Genomic DNA, 17,483 nt, shown 5'->3' on the forward strand with positions numbered 1-17,483 from the left:
ATTACAGCATAGGAATTGTAAGTATTAGAGCAATGCCAATGAAACAAAAGCTCAACAGTCAATTAAGTCTGTGTGCAACTTAGCTCCTGTCCTCTCCTGTCCTCTGCTCTCCTCTCTTTCGTTCGTTTCCCTGCTCTGTGCAGATGACCCCAGAACATCCTTTCTTCTGTCTCCAGGCCAGCTCACCTCCTGGGCCCACCACGTTTACCTTCTCCTGCCGTAGGAAGAGATCTCTTCCTGACCTCCCCAGCTGGCCGTGTTCTACCTTACCCCAGGTTCCTCTAGTCATAGATTTTGTATTTAATTGTCAGTAGACTAAGAAGCTCCATGAGGGCAAGACTTTGACTTTTGTCTTTGCATCCCAAACACCAGGCATAGTGCTTTGTACATAGTAGGTGCACATAGTAAATGCTCACTGAATTTTACTATAGCTCTTAACATTTTATTTTTCTGTTTCTTTTCAGGTTATTGAAATAATTGTTGGAATTTCTGCAGTGTTTGGTGGTATAATTGCTTTGAACATGGATGTATTAGTTTCAGGCCCATACCTTTCAGTGACATTCTTTTGGATTTTGGTGGCAGTAAGTACTGAGGAATTAAATAATCCATTTTTTACCACGCATGTCTGGGTTAAGCTATGGAGCACTTAATAATCGCTTGTTGACTGATTAGTTAATATGGGGACATTACAATTCGCATAATGCTTTGGGTTACTTTTCACAGAAACCTTAACAAAGTAAATTCAGCATATTCATTAATCACCTACTATGTGCAAGTCACTGTAATAACATAAAGATAAAGAAAAAAAGACACTGCCCTGTGATTGTAGATTTTGCAGCTTGTTAGGAGGGCTATGAGTAAGGAAATGTATACAACATAGTGTAGTCATCTTTAAAATAAACATGCTTCCTCTGACACTCAAAAGGTATAAACAGCTGAGAAACTCGTGAATAGGGAGGGAAATTGTTGGCAGGGAGGAGACTGAAATGAGCTCATCTGAGTCAGAAATCATCCGTGGCTCTGGAGAAAGTAGAGACAAGATAAAGAGAAGGGGTCTCTACACTGTTCCTTTGGAGGCTATTCTGTGCAAGAGGGAGAGTCTGTCAGCTAATCCTTGACATCTGAGCAGCATCTGGGGAATAAACAACCAAAGACCAGAAATGAGAGCAGGTTTTAATGTTTACAGGTCTCCTCTGGTTCTGTGCTTTTATCCTTTTAGAAACTTTCTTGTAGATTACTTCTTCTTCAATCAGCAGAAATTCACCTTCTCACTCTCTCCTCCACCCCCCCCACCCCTCACCCCACATTGAGCACTAAAGAGAAACAAAAGCCATTACAAACATGTATAGTTAAGAAAACAAATGTACACATTGGCCATGCCACACGCAGCCTTCCAATTTTGTTTTATATTCTGTACCCTGAATTCTTCCCCTCTCCATTAGGAGGTGGGTCATGTTTTTATCACGAGTCCTCTGGAATCAGAGTCACTGAGTCTTTCTACAGTGTTGTTGTTATTGTATACATTGTCCCCCTGGTTCTGCTCACTTTGCTCTGCCTTAGTCCATGTAAGTCTTCCCAGGTTTCTCTGAAACCATCCCCTTCATTATTTTTTTTTCAAAATTTTTATTAATTTATTTTGATTTATCAACAATCACTTCCATAAGCTTTTGAGTTTAAAATTTTTCTCCCCTTCCCTCCACCCCTTCTTCCCCAAGATGGCGCACAATCTGATATAGGCTTTACGTATACATTCCTATTAAACATATTTTCACATTAGTCATGTTGTAAGGAAGAATCAGAACCAATACAGGAACCACAAGAAAGAGGAAATAAAACACAACAGAAGAAAAAAATGGCAAATCGTCTACTTTGATCTGGATTCAAACTCCATAGTTCTTTCTCTGGATGTGGAGAGCATTTTCCATCATAAGACTTTTGGAGACGGCTTAGATCCTTCCATTGCCAAGAAAGGCTAAGTCTATTAAAGTTAGTCATCACACAACATAGCTGTTACTGTGTACAATGTTCTCCTGGCTCTGCTCACTTCACTCAGCATCAGTCCATACGAGTCTTTCCAGGTTTTTCTAAAGTCTGCCTGCTCATCATTTGTTATGGAACAATAGTATTCCATTACACTCATATACCACAACTTGTTTAGCCATGCCCCAATTGATGGGCATCCTCTCAATTTGCAATTCTTGGCACCACAAAAAGAGTCACTATAAATATTTTTGTACATGTGGGTCCTTTTCCTATTTTGATGATCTCTTTGGGATACAGCCCTAGAAGTGCTATTGCTGGGTCAAAGGGTATGCACATTTTTGTAGCCCTTTGGGCATAGTTCCAAATTGCTTTCTGAAATGGTTGGATCCTTTCACAACTCCACCAACAATGCATTAGTGTTCCAATTTTCCCACATCTTCTCCAACATTTATCATTTACTTGTTTTGTCATGTTGGGCAATCTGATAGGTGTGATGCCCTTCATCATTTCTTATAGCACCATAGTGTTTCATCTCACTTATGTACGATACCTTGTTCAGTCAGTCCCCAGCTGGTGGACGCCTCCTCAGATTCCCATTCTTTGGCATCTCAAAAAGAGCTATAACTATTTTGCATATCTTTACTAACTTGCTTAGAAGGAATTCCTCCCTTAATCTACCCTCCTTCTAGCCTCTTTCCTCTTTTCCTATTGAGTAAAATGTATTTCTGTACCCAACTGTGTGTGGCTTATTAGATAAACAGGGTTTCTCCCTTGGATATTTCTACTTAATCCAAAAAAATCAATCAGCAAATGTTTATTGAGAATTTACGATCTGCCCAGCTTGGAGTCATGTAAGAGAAAAGAAGTATCAGAGACAGCTCCCTTCCACGGGGAGGTTAGAGGCTATTGGGGAGAAAGAGCATGCCCCTAAAGATTAAGGAGCAAAATGGTAGCTAATAAGATGCTAAGTTGTTTTTTGGAAACAATTAGAAGAAAATTTCAGTTGACCTAAGCGTGTATAATCAACACATGCAAGTAAAGTTTGAGAAAGGTCTGCCTGAGCCGGAGTCTTCAGTTCTGGTTTGTTTGCCCGTTGGCCCTCTGGAGATGGAGCTGGGCTGCAGCACCAGACAGAGCTCCACATTGCCTGGGGATGTTCTCAGGGAGCTGCTTTCCCTTTAGAGACCTGCCTCATGATTTTCTCTCTCTCCTGCACTTCCTTTCATCATGAACACACCTGAAGCCTTTTCCCCAAGTTTTTATCTCTAGTGTGAGAAAGTGTCTCATCTTAGGGGGAAAAATACTTGAATTTTTTTTTTCATTTTGGTCCAAAGAATAAAATGACTAGACTGTTTTCAATACTACGTTATGTGAAATTTAAGTAATTTCAAATGGCCTGTAACTATCATAACTAACTATTCAGTCCACAATGTATGATGAAATCTGGGTTCGACAAATGAACAGTCACAAAAACAAACCGAAAGAAAAAAAGAGAGAAGGAAAGAACAAACGAGTCCTGCACCTGGGCCTGGAAGGGTTAGACAGACGTGGAGAGGGCTGCATACGGACAGTCACTGGCGGTCTTCGTTGGTCTCTTTAGAAAAATCACATTTCGCTTTCTTGTTGGCATCGTCTCCCTTTGTGTCTTCATGTACAGAGAATGGAAGTATTATCTGCATTTTACAGAGGAAGACACTGGGTCAGAGAGAGGTTAAGGGACTTGCCCACCTGTGTTCAAACCACTAGGAAATAGCTGCCCTAGGCCCCAGAGCTGCAGCTCTAATTATGTGCTATTTATCGGGCTCTTGGAGATGGACAGAGCACCTCTGGCACTTCGCTTGCTTCGCCACTCTGGGCCTCACTTTCCTTATTTCTACAGTTTAGTGAGTTGAGCCCAGGGATCTCCGAGGTGCCTTCCTGTTCTCTATCCATGATCCCCTAGTTCTTGGAAAGCAAAGAGCGAGCCCTGGCTCAGGGTCTGAGGAACTGAGGTCCTGTCCCAGGTTTGACACGCGTTACCCTGGTGACTTTGGCCAAGTCATTTTACTGCCCAGGTCCTCATTGTCCTCGTCTCTGAAATGAGGCCTCTGAGGTCGCTTCTAGTTCTGGAATTAGGATCCCATGATCATCTTGTTTGATCCTCACAGTGACCTTGGGAGCTGCCTGAGCCCCACAAAATACCTCATATTTGAAAACAAGCCACAGTTTGACTTATTGACCCATTCTGATTTACTGTACTTAGAGAAGAAAAGGGGAGGCTGGTATTGTAAACCTAGCAATAAAGTCGCAGTTTCCTTCTACTTCTGAAAAGTAGTCAGGGACAGTCTTACAGTCAGGAAAAGCTTGAGTGGATTTAATCTGTGAGGTTTTTCCTATAGTTTATTTATTTATTTTTTTGTGAGGCAGTCGGGGTTAAGTGACTTGCGCAAGGTCTAAAGGCTAATAAGTGTCAAGTGTCTGGTCTGAGACTAGATTTGAACTCAGGTCCTCCTGACTCCAGGGCCAGTGATCTATCCACTGCACCACCCAGCTGCCCTTTTCCTATAGTTTAAACAAAGAGTTGGGTAGATTTCATAACATCTGGAATTTCTAACATCTGAATATGTGTGTGTGTATGTATATGTTAATCTTTCCAAAGTTTCCCTCTCATTTTTCATTCATTGATGAATTCACCCATATGATACTTTGTAAAGCCACGTAGAAAATTTCATACTGACTTTACAATAAATATATTTCACAAAATTTGATACAATTCCAAAGGGGTAGAGTTGATTTCTTGAAACAAGTGCTCTTCTTTAACCTCCAAAATTGCATTTTTGAAATGACATATTCACCCTAGTTGATGAGCCCTATCTTTCTTGCACAGTTGATGCATGGGATACTCAGACCAAAAGTGACCTGCCTCTTTATGTTTACTATGCAAACATTTCTCTTAAATATCTAACTTGTACATTGGAGTACTTGTACAGATTCACGCTGTGGTATGTTCTCATTTGGTATTCACTGTGGAAAATAGCACTTGTTGGGAATTAGGAATTTTGATCTGTAATGGAAACAGCATAAAGCCGTACTATCAGAAAATGTGTCTTTCCTTTTTTTCTCAGTGTTTTCCAAGTGCCATTGCTAGTCATGTGGCAGCTGAATATCCAAGTAAATGCTTGGTAAGTAGAGACTGACTTCTTGTCTCTGACACATCACCCTGTCATGGCCGTGGCCTGATTCTTGAATGCAGTGCCAGTGGAGATACTGTTGGGTTTTACCAAGCGAGAAAGGCTTGATTGAACAAGGGCTAGCTAGCACAGTTACACCGAAAGGGGGAAGTCACTGACAGGCAGCCACCAATGCCCCGAACCCCTTCCTCAGGCAAGAAGAGCTGTTGGTCTGCATTGTTAGAGGAGGGTCCAACCTGCTAGTGAGAAATGAAGGCAGAACAGGTGAAAGCAGGGCCGGGGACTGCCGTGATCCCTTCTGCTGCTGCTTGCTCATTCTTTCATCAGGAGGGCGTCCCTCTGTCCTTTGGTGGCCGAGAGAGTCCTGAACCTAGAATGTAACGTCTCTGTCTTGCTTTGGCTAGGTGGAAGTTCTGACTGCAATATGCAGCATCACTTCTCCACTACTGTTCACAGCTTCTGGATATTTGTCTCTCAGCGTGATGAAAATTGTTGCCATCTTTAAAGATTATCCGCCAGCAATCAAAGTATGTATGTCATTGATTTCCTTTTCAGGGAATAACAAAAGGTGCTGCTCTGCTCTGTGTGTTACCCATGAAAATGAAAACGGACGGGTTCTCTAAGTCTGCCATACTCCTCATTTCTTACAGCACAGCGATGCGCCGTATCATTTGCATACTGTTGTTCAGCCAGTGCCCACCTGATGGGCACTCGCTTTGTTTGCACTTACTGGCGTCAACAAAAATGCTGCTGTGAGCGTCCTCGTACCAATGAGGGCCGTTTCTCTCTCTTTGAGGCAACACTAGGAGTGGTATTACTGAGTTAGAGGAGCACATGGTTTAGTGACTCTGGGAAGATAATTCTCAGTTGCTTTCCAGGCTGGCTGGACCAATTCCTGGCTCTACCAGCCTTAGTGTCTCTCCTCCCCACCCCCCCACCCCCTGCCCACTGCCCCTCCAGCAGTTGACATTTTCTGCTTTTGTCATCTTTGCCGGTGTGATGGGTAGGAGAGATAGAACCTCGGAGCTTTAAAAGTTTCCTTTTTCTTTTTATTAGTAATTTGAAGCATTTTGTCTTATGGTGGGTAGATAACATACATTTCTTCTTTGACAAACAAGACCATTTCAACAGACATTTATTAAATGCCTGCTCTTTGGAGGGATCTGCTGGGCACTATTGGAGATACAAAGTGACAGTGCAATACAGATATTACAACAGTCACAACACAGCTTACGTCTTACAGGGCACTCTAAAGTTGGCCAAGTGCTTTACAGATATCGTCTCACTTGATCACAAGGAGCTTACAGAGTATAAGACAGAGAGTTGTAATATAGAGTATTCCACTAAAAGTGCATTACAGAGTTACAAAATATGTTGTGAGTTCGGAAGGGGATAGAGTGGGAAGCAGAGATGTCTTCACAGAGTGGGTGTTATTTTAAACGCGAAGCTTTGGTAGGATATAATCTCTGCCCTCCCCCCCCCCCGTCTTGTATGGATGAAACATACGCTCGGATGTGCTGGACTAGGGTGGCCATGGACCAGTGGCTCCGACATCCCTCCTCTACTTTACATCTATGATCTCACGAGCCCACCTCTTCCCACTTTTGTCTGTTGACTGGGCAGCTGGGTCACTCTTGGTTAATTGTTTCTCGTGGCTTTGCCAGACCACAGGATTGTCTCATTCTGGACGTGACATTAGAGTTCATAGAGTCGCGTGCCTTCATTTTAAAATTGAGGAAAGCAAACCCAAAGACCCAAAGCCCTACTCCTGAACAGGGCCCGAGAAGCTGAGTTTTATAGGCCCCAGTGTGTTCTTTGCCCGAGCATGATTTTTTAGCTTCCTCAGCTTCGTCACTTAAAGTCTGCTCTTGGCCCTGTACATTTCAGCAATCCTATGATGTCCTTCTGTTGCTTCTAATGCTGCTGCTGCTGATCCAGGCTTTCCTTACCATTGGCACTGTCATACAATGTGTTAGTTATAAAGTTAAAATGAAGTTGCAAGACTCATCTTGGGAGGGCTCCCCGATAAACAAGCAAGACTACCAAACCGTGGAGGTGAGTGTTTTCTGTTTGGTGACTTTGGCTTTCTCTGTAATGGAATCAGGAAAGCATTTCTAACCCTGTGATTTGTTCTGAAAAGCGTTCTTCCCTTTGCTGCCTCAGTGACGTAGAGCTGTATGTTATTAATCCATCGATCGTTAAGCATTTATTAAGCGCTGACTGTTTGACAGGCACTGGGCTAAGTGTTGGTCCCCGCTGCCCATGAGATTACATTCTTATAAGAGAAACCACATTGACAAGCCAGGACCCACAAGTGAAATACAGACTACATGCAGGGGCTGTAGAGGGGGTGGTGCTAACAGCCAGTAGAGTCGGGGGGCAGAGGACGCTTGCTTGTCTTCCAGGAAGCCAGGGAGGAAAAGATGAAGTGGAAAGGAGGGAGGGCATTCCACCACCTGGGAATGGCCAGAGCAAAGATGTGGAGATCAGGGCTGGAGAGGCATGCATGATGCACCTCAAGTCGGCCAGTTTGGGCTTGACTGTAGAGTGTATGAGGGGAGCAGAATGCAAGATTGGTGAGGTCGGAAGGGACCATGTTGGGAAGAACTTTTCCCAACAAAAGAATTTTATGCTTGAATATTTGGTCCTGGAAATACTAGAGAGCCATTGGAATTTGTGAGGCAGGGGTGTGACATAGACTAGTGCTTTAGAAAAATCACTTTGACAACTGGAAGGTTGATTGTAGCAGGGAGAGAGAGCAATTAGAAAAAAAATCTATTGTAATAATGCAAACAAGAAGTGGCAAAGGCCTGAGCTGAGGGGTGGCCATGTGAGTGGAGAAAAGGGGAATTATTCACAAGATAGCATAACAAAAGAAATGGCAGGATTTGGCCATTATACATGTGAGGAGACGAACCAGAGTCTAGGATGACACTGAGGTTGTGAGCCTGGGTAACTGAAAAGGATGACAGTGCCCTTCACAGCAACGGGGATGTTCAGAAGAGGAGAGGCTGGGGGGGAAGATGGCTCTTCAGACAGTTCAGTGGGCATTTGGTGATGTGGACTGGAGCTCGGGGAGAGTGATGAGGCCAGATGAATGGATCTGGGAATCATGTACAGAGAGATGATATTGAACCCATTGGGGTTAATGATATCACTAAGGGAGCACAGAGAGAGAAGAGGGGAGAGGATCCAGAACAGAGGCTGAGGGGGCAACCCCAGGCATGACACATATGAAGAACCAGCAGAGGAGATTCGGGGAAGGAGGAGCAATGACAACCCAGGGAGGAGACCAGAGCATCTAGAAGAAGGGGGTCAATGTGGACAGATGCTGCAGATGAGGTTCTCATAAAGGATGTGTTGAAAAGAGCTTATTGGATTTAACAAGTAGAAGAGCCTGGATAAGTTTGGAAAGGGCAGGTTCAGCTGAGTGAGAACAGAGGGCAGTGGGCCCCAAATGAAGGGGATACTACTGTCTCAAGGAATTCAGCTGAGAAAGGGAAGGGAGATGTGCGGTCATAGCTGATAATACAACTATATGATGTGATACTTGAGACCCTGCCTGACCCCTTCTACACTTGCTTATTGTTTGAAGTAGTAGCAAAACTTAGGGCTTCGGGATGGAGGGGCACCGGGGATGCAGGATGGAGGGGCACCGGGGATGCAGGATGGAGGGGCACCGGGGATGCTGGATGGAGGGGCACCGGGGATGCAGGATGGAGGGGCACCGGGGATGCAGGATGGAGGGGCACCGGGGATGCAGCATGGAGGGGCACCGGGGATGCTGGATGGAGGGGCACCGGGGATGCAGGATGGAGGGGCTCCGGGGATGCAGGATGGAGGGGCTCCGGGGATGCAGGATGGAGGGGCCCCGGGGATGCAGGATGGAGGGGCTCCGGGGATGCAGGATGGAGGGGCACCGGGGATGCAGGATGGAGGGGCACCGGGGATGCAGCATGGAGGGGCACCGGGGATGCTGGATGGAGGGGCACCGGGATGCAGGATGGAGGGGCTCCGGGGATGCAGGATGGAGGGGCTCCGGGGATGCAGGATGGAGGGGCTCCGGGGATGCAGGATGGAGGGGCACCGGGGATGCAGGATGGAGGGGCACCGGGGATGCAGGATGGAGGGGCACCGGGGATGCAGGATGGAGGGGCACCGGGGATGCAGGATGGAGGGCACCGGGATGCAGGATGGAGGGGCACCGGGGATGCAGGATGGAGGGGCACCGGGGATGCAGGATGGAGGGGCACCGGGGATGCAGGATGGACTCCGGGGATGCAGGATGGAGGGGCACCGGGGATGCAGGATGGAGGGGCCCTGGGATGCAGGATGGAGGGGCACGGGATGCAGGATGGAGGGGCACCGGGGATGCAGGATGGAGGGGCACCGGGATGCAGGATGGAGGGGCACCGGGGATGCAGGATGGACTCCGGGGATGCAGGATGGAGGGGCACCGGGGATGCAGGATGGAGGGGCCCTGGGGATGCAGGATGGAGGGGCACCGGGGATGCAGGATGGAGGCATACTCAAGGAAGGTATAGAATTATACGTTTGAGAGAGATAGAAAAGATGAGAGGCAAGAGTGTATAAAGTTACTAGGAGATTAGAGTAGGATTTTGGTTCATGAGAATGTTAGAAAACTCCACGGATAGACTCACTTCCATAGTCATTCAAGTGCCTGGTTTTTTTCCTTTGCCTTTTCACTAGAGGAAAAGAACTAATTTTAACTAAGTTAAAATATCAAACATTGATCACATGGTTACAGTCAAAGTTGGGTATTAGATGTAATTTGAGGAATGAAACTTAGTTTAACATTTCAGTTTTAAGTACAATAAATATTCGATGGAATAACTGTTAAAATATTTTGCTCTCTAGGTATCCAATAACACACTGAAGGAATTTGACAAAGACAAAGCCTGGAAAGCCGTTGTGGTACAGATGGCGCAGTGACCTGAACGGCGTGGATGGGGCAGCTGGGTGGAGGCTTCCCTGATGTCCCGGTGTTAGATTTTGTCACTCTCAGCAGGGTTTGGGCTATGCCTCACTCCCTGTCTAATATACCGTATTCATCTTCGTACTTACTTGATCCGTGTAAAGTGAGGCTCACCATGCCCGGGATAAGATGGGATGGTAAGGATGGAGCTATGTAGTATAGATTGTATTATGGCAGTTTAGTCTTGAATAAGGCACACATTTGATCATTCTGTTGTTTTGGAATATTAGAGAATTCATTCTTCTCAGTTGCCTTGAAAGTAAGGTTATTAGAACCCGAGAGTTGTCTTACTGCATCAGACCCATTGTTAATTCAACACAGTATTCTATTCCATAGTTACTATGGAATACGTTGAGGAAGGTCATTGTTGTCTTTCTCGATGGGTTTTGGGATATAAGGATGTGCCCCAAATATAATCAGTTTTCCTTCGTATTCCATTATAAGTCCATCATCCATGAATTTATCCAAACCTTTTGAAAATCAGCCCTTTGTAGCACCTCTTCAAATGATGACATTCAGTAACTGTGCTGCGCTCTCTGTAAGGTAGGATTTCCTTCTGTTTCTTTTCAAGCTTCAAAGTCTACCCTTCTAGTCTCAGTTCTAGTCTGCTGAGATTTGGTGAGGCAGTCTACTTTTATTGAGGCTGGTAATTTAATAGATTTTAGTCATTTCCCCTCTGAGTGCTTAGTTTAACAGACTGGAGTTCCCAGTCTTTTTAGTCTGTCCTCATTCCCTAGGTCATTGTAGCACGCTCTCTCTCTCTCTCTCTCTCTCTCTCTCTCTCTCTCTCTCTCTCTCTCTCTCTCTCTCTCTCTCTCTTTCTCTCTCTCTCTCCCTCCCTCCCTCCCTCCCTCTCCCTCCACCCCATCCCTAGAACTACTTATGGCATTCCAGATGTGGATACTGCATAATTGGGCACAAAAGGAGATTAACATTTTCTGTTTTGTTTCCAGTTTTCTTCTTGGTCCTAGTATACTGGGCCCAGGTCTGGGGGGAATGGTTCTTGATGTCTCGGTCTTATTCTTGGCCATCACAGCTCAGATCCCATTTCATGCATGTAGTCTGCATTATTTTTTTCCCACGTGGGAGCCCATATACCATCTTCCGGGTCCTCATGAACAGATTCGCAAAGTTGTTGTTATAGTTTATCCCTTTCAGCTTGGTATATCATTATCCAGAAGAATCCCTCGAAGCTGGAGATCTTGCTAGGTGTGCCTTTTTCCTCTGGTCTGTGGATAGCCATGTAACAAATGGTCCTGCCCCCATCTGTGAGGAACTTCATAAAGTAGAGAGCTCCTTGCAGGGACAGCCCACTTTATAATGACCCTTTGTTTCTTGAGTTTAAGCCAGTTCCCTATCTGTGATGAAAAAAGTTTCCCCATCTCCTCATGATTCATTTTTTTTTTTTTGGCAGCCAGCCAGCCTTTGGTGTGGAACCATGTCACAATCTTTTGGAAAGTCCAAAAAGTTCTATTACCAGATTTCCCTTTGGTCTCAATGAATAATAGGTTCATCAGGCAGAGTTTCCCCTTACTAGGTTTGCCTTTTCCCACTAGATCTCGTTTAGTTAAGCCTTTCCCAGTCAGTCTTTACCATAGACCTTCCTGCCTCGTCTGGGATACAGAGGTTTAAGACCCTCGTGACCTTTCTGAAGGCCTTCTTAAGCTTAAGGCTGGTGATCCCTTGGACAGTCCTGCCAATCCATTGCTTTTTCATAATGATAGTACAATATCACCATCCTTCAGTCCTTTCCCAGCCCAGGAGGGTGATTCTCCCTCAGCTAGTCTCATTTCTGTCTTCCCATCCTTCCTCTTAAACAGTTCACCAGCTGGAAGGAAAAATGGAGGTTACTGTATCTCCTTTTTTTTGCTCTCTGGCAGGGATGTTGTTTGGGCTGGCAAAATAATGCCAACGAGGCCCATAAACAGGGGTAGGGCATCAGGCTTGGTGATGGCTTTCCGGTCCCACTTTCATACTTCATTTGGTGCTGACAGTTGCATGGTGTGGGCTAGCCGGTTTGTAATCAGTCACATGTGCAGGTTGTAAGCTACCAAGAACTAACTGCACTTGGACTTTTGGGATACTTGTGGATGGGTTCCCCAGACTGGTGTCTCCCGGTCCAGGAATTGAGGCTCTACCGAGGCTTATGCTCTATTTGCTTCTGAGGTTCAGTCATTTTCTAAGGTGACTTCCAAAAGGTTCTAATGGGCACATGCATTATTAATGGTCCCAAAAAGCAAGCTACTCTGTAAAGTACTTTGTGTTCACTAGGCATATGGAGACTTGCCTTTAGGATTTATTTTCATTTTGGAGTCCCTTGAAAATGGATCCTGAGTAAACTGTTAAGGTCTTCCAAGACCTGAGGTGTGCCCTCTCTTTGTTAGGTTTCTGGCCCCGAGTCACACCCCAAAGTCATGATTCGAGGCTCAACACATTTGTCCAATGTTAGTCATCAGTTTCAGAAAGTCAGGTGACTCATTAATTTTCCTTTGGCTGCTTAATGGAATTTGTTAGGGAACTGAGGCATCACCGACCCTACTTAAAGCTGTTTTCTTACTCTTGCTGCCTTGTGTCAGGCTCTGAGCTCCTAGGGAGGTGGGTGTTACCAGGAGGAGTGTCAGAGTGGAGATAATGTTACCTGCTTGTAGGGAGTTGCCCCACAGAAGAGTTGATAACTAGCTTAGGACCTGGGGGTCTTGTCTTGAGTAGTAATTTCATCATTTCTCTGCTTGCATGTGAGCTAGAAAGCTCAATAAAATAGTGTAATTGCCATTTCCAAGATAATTGTTTCTTTTAATTCCTATTTCTGTTATGGTGCATCTTTATGTTGTTTTCATAATAAATGCTGCTCATTGAAAAGAATCCATGGTTTTGGCTGCCATCATGGATCGAAGCCTCCTAGAGAATATTCACAAAGGACTGGGCCCAGAATCCATCCACTGGCAGTCTGACAGCCTTCTGACACATACCTGGAGCAGAATTATCCCTTTCCGTGTCCTAAGGACTATTCTCTCAGTCACCAGCCCCCTGCCCCAGGTGTCATCCTGGATGCCTGATGTTGGTTGGTGGTCAGGCTCTGTTGATTGCAGAAGTCATCACCATCCATCCTTTTCTCTACATGCCGACCCAGGCTCAGCCTGGGTCACTGCCATAGGGTGAGGTCCTCAGCATTCTGCCTCCTGATTCACTCTCTCTCTCTCTCTCTCTCTCTCTCTCTCTCTCTCTCTCTCTCTCTCTCTCTCTCTCTCTCTCTCTCTCTCTCTCTCTCTCTCTCTCTCTCTCTCTCTCTCCCTCCTCATTGTCTCCACCACCTGCTGTTCCCTATTTCCCAAGTCCAAATTCCAAACGTGGCACATTCAGTCTGAGTGAGATTTCCAGCTCTTGTTTTCCATTGTACTTCTAGGCACACAATTTTCACTCTCTTGTTTTCAATCAAGTATTTCTTAAACCTCTCCTGGCTGGTGTTATGCCAGGTGCTGCAGATACAGATACAAAAATAAGTGAGCTTAAAGCCTACTTGGGATAAAACCTGGTTATGGATAACTGAAGGATACAAAATAAATACAAAGTGACCTGGGGTGGAGGGAATTAGGCCACTTCAAAGTAGGAGGCATTTGAGCTGAACCTTTCTGAAGGGGAAGAGGAGATGGTTTGGAGGGATAACATTCTGGGGTTGGGGACAGCTTGGGTAAATGTTTCAAGATAGGGCATGAAAGAGTGCATTTGGCCACAGCAAGTTGGATTGTGTGGTGTGGGTAATGGGCTTGGAAGGCCAGGCCCTGGAGCAAGACCGTGAAGAGCTTTAAATGCCAAGCAGGAGGGTTAGATGGCTTGGTGGGATAGAGTGGCCCAGCCTGCAGCCAAGAAGACTTGTCTTCCTGTGTTCAAATCAGGCCTCAAACACTTACTTGCCATGTGACCCTGGGCAAGTTACTTCACTTTGCCTCAGTTTCCTCATCTGTGAGATGAGCTAGGAAAGGAAATGGAAAACCATTCCAGCATCTCTGCCAAGAAAACTTCCAATGGGGTCATGGGGAGTAGGGCCACCAGTGAGTCAGTCATATTTTATCCTAGAAGCAGTGGGTAGAGAAGTAGAGCTTTGTCCTCAAGGGAGTGACATAGACTTGCAATATAGTCCTGGAAATGAATTAACCACCAGGCATTTATTAAGCCCAAGCCCTTTTGTGCCAGTTCCTGTCCTCAAGAAGCTTATGTTCTATAGGGAGAACAAGAAGTACCATGGAAATCCAGAGAGGAGTGAAGTGTCAGGTGAGTCATGAAGTTGGAAACCTGGATGCAAGGGGCAGAGAGGTGATAAGAGAGGAGAGAAAGTGGGAAGAAAAGAGAGCACACAGACAAATGTTTGAAGGCACGATTGCCTGGTGGAGACCCGAGGGGGTTTGGTGGCAGCTAAGGAGAATGTCTTGGAGAGATGGAAGGTTAAGATAACCCTGAGAGGAGCACAAGCAAAAGGGTTGTCCTTGGCAAGGGCAAAGGTCACCTCTGCATCAGAATCTGGCCAAGAATTTTGAGATGTAGAGAAGAGGAGGAACTCAAGGTAAATGACCTTAATTTTCTTAGTAAAGTATGAGGTGACATCCTGGGAAGTCGTTACACATCTGCGCTCGTGAACTCGGGCAGGGATGTGTGGAGACTGTGGGGAATACCCAGGTGAAGGAGGGGGAGAGCTAATGAGGCCCTGCCCCAGAAGGGTCGTCCCGAGGCCGGAAGATTGAGCAGCTAGCTGGTTGGCTCTCTGGAACATGAGGTGAATGCGAGTGGAGAGCTTAGAAGGGACTGCAACAGATCGGGCCAGGGAGGGGAAACACTAGGGCCGATCACAGAATATGCGTCTGACTGCGTACGTGCGATTAAGATTCAGTTCGGAAAGCTCTGAGATGTGGGGCCCATACTGACCACTGAGAAATGGCCAAGTGCCGAGCAGAATGGGGACGGGCTCCAGGAGCTCGTCCGGGTCGCAGGGCGCGGGGTGGGGGTGCTCGGATGGCTGGCCTCTGCACCCGCGGCTGGAAGGCCTGGCTCGGAGGCCGAGGCTCGGCTTTGGCCCCCACTGCCCTCCCTCCCTGACTGCCCCGCCCCCGCCCCCTCCCCCGGCCGCACAATGGCCTTAGAGCCGCGCCGGGCCGCGGCTCACAATGAGCGCGGCAGCCGCCGCCGCCGGGAGACTCGGTCTCCTGGCCTGGCGTGGCCCGGCGTGGCTCGGCCCGGCCCGGCCCGGCCTGACCTCCCCTCCTCCCTCCCTCCAGCCCCTCCCCGGCAGCCCTGGGCGGCTCCCGGCCCCGGCGCCGGCGCCGCGCCGCTTGCTGGCTGCGCTGGAGCGGCCGATCGCCCCTCCGCGGTGCCGCCGGAGTCGGACCCAGGCCGCCCCGGGCCCGCCCCCGCCCCCCCGGCCCCGCAGCCCCACCCCGAGGGGCCGCCGCCGGCGGCGCGGCCCGGGGCCCTCGCTCTCCCGGCCGCTGCCGCAGCTCCAGGCGGCACAATGCGCCACGCCGCCCGACTGGGTTGCTCCGGGCAACCGCGGCCGGCGTGGCGGCGGCCTCCGGGGGGGCGACGAGGCGGCCCCCAGGCCCGCCCGACCTGCCCAGGGGAACACTGCCGCCGCCAGACCCCCCGCGCCAGGGACCCACGGTGAGCCAGGCGGCCGGCCAAGGCCCCGGGCTCGGGCCCTGCCCCCGCGTGCGGGGCTCGCCGTGCCGCACCCCGAAAGAGCGGGCGGGGGGCAGGGCTCTCGGGGGAAAGTCCCTCCGTCCCCCTCCCCCCTGGGTAGAAGAGAGAGCTTGGGAACGGCCCCGCCCAGCCTCGGAGCCCGGGTCCAGGCTGCATCTGCAGGGGGTACATAGTGCCACTGGGGGGGGGGTGGGAGCGCGGGGGGGAACACACAGCGCTAGGTTTCTTCCGGAGGGGTCCGCCAATACTTGGTGCGCGGGGAGCGGGGAGCCCGCCTAGGATCCCCGGGCCGAGCCTCAGTGCACTCGGGCCTGGATTTGGCCGCCCGCCTTTCTAGAGAAACGGCCTTTTTAGCCCCAGGAGCATCGCGTGCCGAAGCCCGTGGCCGACGAGGTGGTGATAACCTTTGCATTAAATGCAGGGCCAGGGTAGGTGCCAAGGTGTGGCCCTGACGGAAATCTTCGCAGCTCCTTGTCGACCAAAATCAGCCAAGTGGGAAAACTGCTGCTGCGCCCAAAGAGGTGCTTTAATAAATGCTTTTAAAACTTTTTTATTTTGATGAGGAGCTGTCCGTTCAGTTTAAACCTTAACTGAGTCCTGCCTACTATTGGCACTGCACTGGGCGAGGTGCTGGCAAAACAGATAAAAAAGGAGCAAGTCCTCGCCCCCATCAAGGACCTTCCCACTAGGGGCAAAGCGCGGGGGCGGGTGGGGAAGGACGATAGAGCCGGCGTATGTGCACAGGAAAATTCTAGCCCAGGTAGAGTGAGGGTTGGGGGCTGAGGGATCTAGACAAGGGTGAGAAGAACCTGGAGAGCTTCCTAAACGAGGTTTCTCAAAACCTCCGTTTCTCAAAAAGAAAACAGGGGTATCAACTGGTAGATTGATCAAGGCAATGACCCAGTCGTGGGGAACCTGTGCTGGTTCCACGCCATTCGGGGAAACTGAGAGATAAGCGTGGAGAGGTGGATTGTTTTTGGAAAGCCTTAAATGCTAGGCTGAGGGGCTGGCGTTTTATCTTACAGGCAATCGGGGAGTTCTTGAATGTTTGTTAGACGATTTTGACGGCTTGCCAGCTTTCCCTCCTCTAAGATGGTTTAGACAGGACAGAGGATGAAAGCTGACCACCAGTGAGGAGAACATCGGATAATCCTGCCATGAGGACCCCAAACTAGGGAGATGGGAGTGTGAAGGAGAAGGAGGGGAGGAGGGCATTTTGGAGGAGAGGGAAGAGTCAATGGTGGAAGAAAAATGAATCTGGAGAATCTTCCAGGATTCTCCGCTTCATCCTTCCAGGTATTAGTGATCAAAACTCAAGCTGTTTGGACTGATTTTTTTTAACCTAGTCACATAAATGATTTCTTTCCTAATGCAGGAAAAAGAGCCAAGAAAGGCAGAAATGATGAATTATTAATTACAGCCAGAATGGATCAGAATTATGTTGAAAAAAGACTTTCCACAGTTTCATCTGACGAAGAAAGAAGAGAAGAAAATAGTTTGTATTTACAAATTAATTTATTAACTTGTTCGGGGGAAAAGGTGTCTGGTAGCATATTAGATTGTTTTCCTAGCGCATGTAGATAATAACACTCAGTAATCCTTAAGTGGATAATGGGATTGGCTTTGGAAATACCTTTGTGCCCTTC

At 47.8% G+C, this 17,483-nt stretch overlaps 2 protein-coding genes across 9 annotated transcripts in view; both read left to right on the forward strand.

Moving 5' to 3' along the window:
• Window positions 1-10,504, forward strand: part of MLC1 (modulator of VRAC current 1) — a 39,189-nt gene extending 28,685 nt beyond the window's left edge. Inside the window, exons 9-13 of the mRNA XM_020982921.2 lie at window positions 465-581; window positions 5,088-5,144; window positions 5,558-5,680; window positions 7,041-7,208; window positions 10,032-10,504. Of these exons, the coding sequence (XP_020838580.1) occupies window positions 465-581; window positions 5,088-5,144; window positions 5,558-5,680; window positions 7,041-7,208; window positions 10,032-10,106 (540 nt within the window). The 3' untranslated portion in view covers window positions 10,107-10,504. The remainder of the gene's footprint in view (window positions 1-464; window positions 582-5,087; window positions 5,145-5,557; window positions 5,681-7,040; window positions 7,209-10,031) is intronic.
• An 89-nt stretch (window positions 10,505-10,593) lies between these two features.
• TTLL8 (tubulin tyrosine ligase like 8) overlaps window positions 10,594-17,483 on the forward strand; it is a 73,942-nt gene continuing 67,052 nt past the window's right edge. For 3 of the 8 annotated variants that reach the window (XR_013483691.1, XM_020982911.2, XM_078147990.1), the window contains exons 1-2: window positions 15,283-15,798; window positions 17,213-17,332. Coding sequence is in view for 7 of the 8 variants with exons in the window: in XM_020982911.2 (XP_020838570.2) it covers window positions 15,306-15,798; window positions 17,213-17,332 (613 nt within the window). In the remaining variant the exon portion in view is untranslated. The other 5 variants (XM_020982906.2, XM_020982909.2, XM_020982908.2 and 2 more) reach the window with 5 other exon arrangements.

Source organism: Phascolarctos cinereus, unplaced genomic scaffold, assembly GCF_003287225.1.
Source record: "Phascolarctos cinereus isolate Bilbo 61053 unplaced genomic scaffold, phaCin_HiC Scaffold_1;HRSCAF=81, whole genome shotgun sequence".
NCBI lineage: Eukaryota > Metazoa > Chordata > Mammalia > Diprotodontia > Phascolarctidae > Phascolarctos > Phascolarctos cinereus.